Consider the following 9598-nt stretch of genomic DNA (forward strand, 5'->3'; position numbering starts at 1 on the left):
TTTATCTGTAGAGTAATAGACATCAACATGAGTTATATGCCTGGCATGTTGTAAGTCAGGGATGTTTTTGTAAAAAGAGCAGGGCCTTTGGAACAAGGCTGATCAGGGCTGACCTGCAACCCTCAGACCCAGAATGCACTGTCACTCATGTTACCTGCCCTTTTTAATAACCATTTATTCATCCGTAAAATAAGGGCAATGATAACTACCTTGAGAATTTTTGTGTTAAACAAGATACAATGTTACAATAGCTAGCCCAAAATAGTCTCAAGCTATTTTTTCCTGCTAACCATATTTTTTAAACATCCATAACACTTTCTATAGAAAGATTGAACTCATATCTCGGTCATCCCTAAATACAAACCACATACATTGCACTTTTAATTCTGACCTAGCATTCATTAAATTCTATAACAAAATTAGGATTTCTTTTTTTTTTAAATCATGGTAAAAGCCTTGACCTTAAAATACTCTGATAAGGTAAAGCACAAGTCAACTGCTCTGAAAGTGTTACTACAAACAGCAGTAGAAATTGTGGCAAAGGGAATCCTGAGGGAAAGAAAGACTGCAAACAACTGATGTGCAAGCAACTGATGTGCGAACAACACACAGGTGGGAAAAGGCATTATTCAGAGCAATCCTCAAAGAACTGCTCAGAATCAGGCCAAGGACTTTTACGCAGTGCTCCATGCAATTCAGATATTAATCTGTCTCTTTGTCCTGTATTTATGTGGTACATCCCTGGACGTTGAAGAGAGTTCTATAAAAATACCCTGATGACTTCTAATACCCTATGGGTTCATGTACTCAAAACAAAAAGAAAAACAAAACCAAAATCTGAAATATTACACATCAGGTTCCTAATGGTAGTCCACTGTTAATCTGCCAAATGTAATTTTAGATCTTAGTGATAGGAAAGTTTCAACATAGGAAACAAACACTAGTATTGATTTACTAGTACTTTATGATTATTTGATGTATTAAGAAAATGTGAATATGTAAAGCATAATGTGAACAACAACAATTCAGGATACATATTAACTGGTTTTTTAAAAAGTTTTAAAATAACTCAGCCTATATTGGTTAATGTGGACAGTTTTCAGATACTGGACTTGAGCAACACCATGTATCCCAAACCAAGTAAATAATTTGATTTCTATCAACATTTTCCATGGTGAAAGAAACTTCAATATTCTAAGATGTAAATTAAATATGCCTTATTAAAAATGGCAGCATTTCCTGAAACCTGCTTAGTTGCATGTTAGCAATCCTTAATTTTATATTAAAAACATTTTATCTAAAAGGAGCATAAACTAAGTTTTTATGTTTTGTTGACTTGTTGATTGTATTTTTATCAGAGAGAGGTGAAAGGAAATGTTCTAAATTTTCTATGTATGCACATAAAAGCATTTATATATACAAATATATATGTGTATATATGGTATAATATTTCAGTCATATAATACCACACATCACACATAAACACACACGCACACATGTTGAAAGAGAAAACAGTGTATTCCAAATCATATGAGTATCTTTGCTAGAGGTACATGAGTTTTTATACATGTATTTAAGTGTGTGTGTGTGTGTGTGTGTGTGTGTGTGTAAAGTCACTGATTTCCTGATTTGAAGAATTTATAAAGTTGTAATTAAAATTTATAAAATTGTAATTAAATATTCTTAAAGAAGGAAAAGGCTTTATTTACTAAAACTATGAAATCTATTAACCTTCTGCTTACTTTTTCTATTTAAAAAAGTGTGTGTCAGCAGTGTATCACCAAAAAAGCTCTATGATGCTCTGAAAATGGTATAGCCTTGGGGATTAAACAAAGTGGGTTCTGTACCCTGAACAATCACTTAAGTCAGTGAACCTGACCTTGACCATGCTTCTTTACTTCTGTACCTCCTCTTCTTCTTTCTCTCTCTCTCTCTCTCTCTCCCCCCTTCCTCTTCTTTCTCATATACAAATGTTTTGAAGAGAAATAGAGATAAGATATATAAAATGCATTAAATATATAAAAGGCACTAAATACATAAAAGCATAGGATGGAATGCTTACAAAAATTACATTTTGGCTGCCTTCTTCTTGGGTCGCTGGGAAGATGGAGGAAGAGACGGAACAGCAAGGAGGCAGAGCACAGCATTGGACAGATTTGTGAACTGGAGGGAGAGCTGGGTAAAACAGACAGTAAGCAAATAGACTGTAGATTTATATCACAAATTATCAGCAACCATATTGCATGTATATACATGAAATGCCCCAATTAAAAGAAAATGTTTGCCAGACTGATCTAATAATAAAACTCAGCCCCATGTTGCCTGTAAGAAGGTTGGCAAGGATATAAGTAAATGGAACTTTCATACGCTGCTAGTAGGAGTGTAAAATTAAACAACCAAGGCTGCAATATGGTTTGGTGTTATGTTTCAAAACTAAACATAAGCCTACCCTCTGATGCAGCAATTCCCATTCCTTAGTATATACTAAACAAATACGTGAGTTTGTATTTATCCATAATAGCCAAACACTGGGGGGGAGAAGCTCTATAGTGTTAAGAATTAAGATCACATTTACCTTGGAGAGAGTTAAGTGGGAATGCTCCCTACATGGTAAGTTATTGAGACGTACTTTCACTCATTGAGACATTCTTTTTACTCCCCTCCCCCCATGTTTATTATCCTTCAACAAGACAATTAGAAAAATAGATTATAAGAATTAAATTGCTGGGTTTATCAAATGTTGCTGAAATACGATAAAAACACTATTGGTAAATCAGAACTTATATTTTGTTTGAGTCGCTTAATGGGTATGGAGGTGGCTATTCTTGTTTTAGTTAATTCATTGTTTCCACAAATGAAACTGTCTTGCCAAGATAACATGGCACATTTGGATAAGTGTTTGGTAAAGATAGAGGTTCAGAAAATGCCTCTGCGCACCTGTTTTGTGGGTGTGTGCCTTTGGACGAAACTCCCCTAGCTAGGTCTTACTGGTGGTATTAAACCAAAGGAGTGAAAAAGACTAGACAGTACTTACTGTCTACAGCTGGTCAGCAGTACTGTATGCCTAGTATATAGAGAAATTGCATGTGAGGTTGGAGCTGGATTCATTTTAAAGAAACTCCTGGATGGGCTGGCGGGAGTTTGAAACCGGGTTCCTCCTGGGTGCCCTCCGGAGTTCTCAAGCCCTGCGTCTGCTCCTGAAGCGGGGCGGAAAGCGGATCTGCCGGAGTGGGGCATTGTTGGGACCCCAGGAGGGACCCTCATGCCAGGCGGCGAGGATGGCGCAAGGAAGAGGAACCGAGGGAGAAGCCCCGAAAATAACCTGCCCGCGGCTTCGGAGCCGCGGAGAAGCCAGGGTCCCCTCCAGTACACCACATTGCATCTGTTGTCACATCTCCTCAGATTCATCATGGCTGCGGTGGCTTCTTGGACTTCAATTTCAATGACCTCAACAATTCCCAAGGCCAGCTGAGAAAAGCATCGTAAGGCAGAATATTTACACAGCTGAAAGTCAAGGTCCAGTCCAGCTGAAGAGAAAGTATCCTCAGTTGGAAGACTAAGGTCATCTTGAAGTCAAGGTTCAGGTCCACGGCTCCCGTGTCTCCCAGGCCACCCTGAATCACCAGATTGGTCTCTCCAGTGTGGTCAGCCCCCGGCTGAAACAAAGAAAGGCATTTCTATCAGCTCTGACCTCTCTAATTTTGTTACTTCGGTGGAAGAAACCCAGGATGACCAGTCAAGCCCAGAGCTCTGACACCATGGCCCGCGGTTCGATAACATTCTCAGATGTGGCCATAGACTTCTCCCAGGAGGAGTGGGCCTGCCTGACCTCTGCCCAGAGGGACCTGTACTGGGATGTCATGTTGGAGAACTACAGCAACTTGGTCTCACTGGATTTGGAATCCTCATGTGAGGCCAAGAGTTTAGCTATACAAAAGAACATTTACAAAATGAATCTTCACAAAAGGAATTCGGGTAGCAAAAGTAAGTCTCATCACCCGAACAGGATGCGCCAAGGCGAGTCTGAAGTAACCCAGGGCTCCCAAGAGAGAAATCGCAGTCCAGTAAAAGTCAGCTCCAGAAAAGCGCCAGCCAGCAGAGAGCGCACACCTCCGCGACCACACCCGAGACCCCACGGTAAGGAGAGCTCCTACGAGTGTAAGGAGTGCGGGAAGGCCTTCAGCCGCGGCTACCAGCTCAGCCAGCACCAGAAGATCCACACCGGGGAGAAGCCCTACGAGTGTAAAGACTGCGGGAAGGCCTTCCGCTGGGGCTCGAGCCTGGTCATCCACAGGAGAATCCACACCGGGGAGAAGGACTACGAGTGCAAGGACTGCGGGAAGACCTTCATCTGCGGGTCCAGCCTCATCCAGCACAAGAGGATCCACAGCGGGGAGAAGCCCTACGAGTGCAAGGACTGCGGGAAGGCCTTCATCTGCGGGTCCAGCCTCATCCAGCACAAGAGGATCCACACGGGCGAGAAGCCCTACGAGTGCCAGGAGTGCGGGAAGGCCTTCACGCGGGTCAACTACCTCACGCAGCACCAGAAGATCCACACCGGGGAGAAGCCGCACGAGTGCAGGGAGTGCGGGAAGGCCTTCCGCTGGGGCTCGAGCCTCGTGAAGCACGAGCGGATCCACACGGGCGAGAAGCCCTACAAATGCACGGAGTGCGGGAAGGCCTTCAACTGCGGCTACCACCTCACGCAGCACGAGAGGATCCACACTGGTGAGACGCCTTATAAGTGCAAGCAGTGTGGGAAGGCCTTTATTTATGGGTCAAGCCTGGTCAAACACGAGCGGATTCATATGGGAGAGAAGCCCTACGAGTGTAAGGAGTGTGGCAAGGCCTTTAGTCACGGCCATCAGCTTACACAGCACCAGAAAACTCATATTGCAAAATCATATGCATGTAAGGAATGTGGAAAGGTGTATAACCATGCGAACCATCTCAGAGAACATCAGAAGACCCATTACAGCTGAGAAACCTTCCAAACACCACCCACACCCAGGCCTCCATCCTGCATTCATCTCTTCCTCAACACAAGGGAAACCCATGATTTAATTTAACGTAAGAAAGCCTTCACTGGCCATTCTTCTCATTGGAGAATATCAGAAGTCATCCTAGAGGCAAATTTGGAGAGTTGGAGAAGTCATTTCCCTAACGAGTACGACATGCTCAGCCATGTTTACTGGACAGGCTGGCTGAGCAAATGCACAGAGCCTGCCAATGCCATTCCATCTTTTCACACTTGAGGTTCATTGAGGTTCATTCTAGGGACAACTGCTGGTGTAATGTGGGGAGGCCGTTAGCCATGACCCGTTCCCTGCCAGTCATCACCATCCACCTCTACCCACCGTGAGACACACAGCACACTGCTCATCACCCTGTGCATTACAGATGCTCCTTAGCACACAGTAGGGTCATGTCCCAACAAACCCACCCTACTTGAAAAGAAAGTCCCAACGGCATTTAATACACCTGACTGACCAAACATCATAGGTTAGCCCAGCCTACCTGAAATCCGCTCAGAACGTTCCCGTTAGCCTAAGTTGGGCAAAATCATCTAACACAAAGGCTGTGTCTCACCAAACTTATTAAATATTATATAGAAAGTGAAAGTCAGTGGTTCTATTGGGCACACTATCCACCATTGCAAAATTCTAAAATCAGTGGTTCTATGGGGCACACTTTCCGCCATTGCAAAGTTCTAAATCAGTGGCTCTATCGGGCAGCTTTCCGCCATTGTGAAGTTCTAAAATCAGTGGCTCTATTGGGTACGCTTTCCGCCATTGTGAAGTTCTAAAATCAGTGGCTCTATCGGGTATGCTTTCCGCCATTGTGAAGTTCTAAATCAATGGTTCTATCGGGTGCACTTTCTGACATCGTGAAGTTCTAAAATCAGTGGCTCTATTGGGTATGCTTTCCGCCATCGTGAAGTTCTAAAATCAGTGGCTCTATTGGGTATGCTTTCTGCCATTGTGAAGTTGAAAAATCATTGGCTGTATTGGGTACACTTCTTGCACATTATGTTGAAAAAGATGAAAGTTAAAATATCTGTAAATCGGGACCGTCTATATATGTAGAATGTATGTTATGTGCATTGTTTGTACATAGGGATATCACACCTACCTAAACTGCTATTGTGGGGATTAAATGTTCGATACTTGTAAACTCTCTGAAAACGTATCTGGGGTGTTGTTTCGGATCAGTATCTATCACCTGTTGTTCTTGTGATCATCACCATTAGTGTTTTAGTGAGTTATCAAGACCACCTGGCATGCAGTGACTTTAGAAAAGACTATGAACATCTAGGTTTCAGAAAGCACCAAAGATGACTATGAGTCACATCTTGGCTGGACAGTCCGTAAGTGCGCAGAGGGCGTGCACAGAGCGGTCAGGTTGGACTTCCTCAGAAGTGCAAGGCTGTGAAATGATGCCTCGAGACAGAGAAGACGGCGCACAGCAGATTGGAGGCAGATGTCCACTCTGCCCCTGCCTGACAAAGGACTCAGTGGAACATGTGGAGAATCCCGCATGTCAGAACAAAGCAGCAGAGGGGCAAGAGTAAGCACCTCACCAGAGAAGATCACAGACGGCCAACAAGCAGGTGGAAACGTGCTCAGCAGGCGGCTCCAGGGGTGCCAGTCAGGCCACGGTGGGCAGCACCTCAGGGTCACCAGGGCTCGGGTCAAAACCGCAGCAGCAGAGAGTGCGTGTCAAGTGTCTCACCACAGATGACAAGCAAGTGATGGACACGTTTGACTCAGTCATTCCACGTTGTATACATGTATTAAAACATCCCATTGTACTCTGTAAATGTGATCTAAACAGTAAAAAGTGTCATTCAATTGTCCAAAAATACTAATAAAGGAATTTTTAAAACCAAAAAAAAAAAAAAAAAAAGAAACTCCTGTGTAGTAAGCTGTGTAAGAAGAAAGGCTCAAATGAGCACTTTAACTGGGAACTCATGTATCCTTAATTCCTTGGCATCAAAAACTAAGTAATAGAGGTTTTCAAGATGGTGGACTAGAGGGTGACTGTGTTTCATGTTGCTCCAGGACTCAGGATTGAAGAAGAGGAGGTATTGAGAGACTAGGGACCAACTCAGAGCCGCTGGGTGGATCTCTTCCACTGGGCAAGGCTCCCCGGCCAGGATGGTGGTCCTGGAATGCAGGGAAATTCATGGGGTGGAGTTGCCCAGCAAGGCTCCCAGTCCTGGGCAGCAGGACCACACCCCGGTTGACTTCTCGGAGGAGGGCCGCCCAGCGAGAAACTCACAGTGTGAGGCTCCCTGGCCCAGGCAGTAGGTCCAGACCGCTGGGAATGTCTCAGAGGAGAGCTGTTCAGCCAAGGCGGTAGTTCTGGACCAAAGGGAACCTCTCGGAGGAAAGCTGCCCAGCGAGACATCCCCACGGGGTGAGTCTTCCCCACCGGGCAAAGTTTTCCCACCAGGACGGTAGAACCAGAGACACAGGCCCAGAACAGCCATGCCTCAGCCCACAGTCTAGTTCTCCTTTGGCTGACCATTGGTTGACAAGTGAAGGTGCCTTTGCCTACTAGCAGGGAATATAACCCACGTGAAGGCCACCACCCATAGAAGGGTAGCTTCCTTGTGGATCACTGCATTATCAAGTTCCTCCAAGACTTCAGGCTACTGAAGGCTAGAGGGCAAGTTTTTGGACATCTACAGAGACACTATATGTCAATAGAGGAAATCTGCAATATCTCAGTGTTCCACTACAAGAGGGGTAGATACCCGAGCAATATGAGAAAACAAGGGAAGAAAATGTCCCAAACAAACCTAGATGCTACATCAATAAAATCCAATGACAGTATGGCAGAAGAAATGTCAGAAAGGGAGTTCAGAATGTACATAATTAAAACAATCAGGGAAGCAAATCAGGAGATGAAAGAGCAAATGGAGGCTTTCAATGATTGCACCAATCAATGATTAAATGAGCAAATGCGGGAAGCAAAAGATCATTTCGATAAAGAGTTAGAGATACTGAAACAAACAAACAAACAAACAGAGATCCTTGAAATGAAGGAAACAATAAACCAAATTAAAAACTCCATAGAAACCATAATCAATGGGATAAAACACCTGGAAGACAGAACCTCAGACATTGAAGACAAAATATTTAATCTTGAAAACAAAGATAACCAAACAGAGAAGATGGTAAGAAATCATAAACAGAATCTACAAGAATTATGGGATATCATGAAAAGGCCAAATTTAAGAATTATTGGGATAGAGGAAGCACAGAGAAACAAACCAAAGGAATGAACAAACTATTCAATGAAATAATATCATAAAATTTCCCAAATCTGAAGAATGCAATGGAAAATCAAGTACAAGAGGCTTATGGGACTCCAAATACACAAAATTACAACAGACTCACACCAAGGCACATTATAATGAAAATACCTAACATACAAAATAAAGACAGAATTTTAAAGGCTGCGAGAGAAAAAAATCAAATTACATTCAGGGGGAAACCAATAAAAATATCAGCAGATTTTTCAACTCAGACCCTAAAAGCTAGAACAGCCTGGAATGACACTCTGAAAGAAACTGGATGCCAACCAGGAATCTTATACCCAGCAAAACTTACCTTCAGATTTGACTACAAAATAAAATCCTTCCATGATAAACAAAAGCTAAAAGAATTTACAAAAAGAAAGCTGGCACTACAGAACATTCTAAGCAAAAATTCCATGAGGAAGAGGAGGAAGAGATGAAAAAAATAACAAAACAATGTAAATCAGCAAAGGGAGGAGCTATCCTAAAGGAATAGCTAAATAAAGGAGAAACCAAGTCATGTCAAAAAACAAAAATGAGTCAAATGACCGGGAATACAAATCATATCTCAATAATAACCATGAATGTTACTGGCCTGAAATCATCAATCAAAAGACATAGACTGGCAAATTGGATTAAAAAGAAAGATTCAACAATATTCTGCCTTCAAGAGACTCATCTCATAGAAAAAGACATCCACAGAATAAAGCTGAAAGGATGGGAAAAAACATACCTTGCACACGAACTCAGCAAAATGCCGAAGTATCCATTCTCTTATCCGATAGTAGTAGTAGTCAGAAGGGATAGTAGGTAGTCAGAAGGGGTAAAGAAGGACACTTCATACAGCTTAAGGGAAGCATAAATCAGCAAGACATAACAATCATAAATATCTATGCCCCCAAAAATGGCTCATCCATATATGTCAAACAAATCCTTTTCAATCCAGGAATCAAATAGACCACAACACAATAATACCTAGGTGATTTTAATACACCTCTCTCACCACTGGAAGATCATCGAAACAAAACTGAAAAAAGAAACCATAGATCTCAATAACACAATCAATAATTTAGACTTAATGGACATTTTATAGAACATACCATCCAACAAAGAGCAAATACACTTTCTTCTCAGCAGCACATGGATCCTTCTCTAAAATAGTCCATATATTATGCCACAAAGCTACTGTTAGCAAATACAAGAAGATAGAGATACTATCTTGTATTCTATCAGATCATAATGGATTGAAATTAGAAATAAATGACAGAATAAAAAACAGAAACTACTCCAACA

At 42.3% G+C, this 9598-nt stretch overlaps 1 protein-coding gene across 1 annotated transcript; it reads left to right on the forward strand.

Moving 5' to 3' along the window:
- Positions 1 to 3182: 3182 nt before the first annotated feature.
- LOC306668824 (uncharacterized protein) lies at positions 3183 to 4982 on the forward strand (the record flags this gene model as incomplete). The annotated part of the gene is made up of 2 exons (XM_079152608.1): positions 3183 to 3584; positions 3685 to 4982. Exon 2 carries the CDS (start codon positions 3729 to 3731, stop codon positions 4980 to 4982), a length of 1254 nt encoding a protein of 417 aa, XP_079008734.1. The 5' UTR covers positions 3183 to 3584; positions 3685 to 3728.
- Between the last annotated feature and the right edge of the window lie 4616 nt (positions 4983 to 9598).

The sequence above is a fragment of the Sciurus vulgaris genome (genome assembly GCF_902686455.1).
Source record: "Sciurus vulgaris genome assembly, chromosome: 8".
NCBI lineage: Eukaryota > Metazoa > Chordata > Mammalia > Rodentia > Sciuridae > Sciurus > Sciurus vulgaris.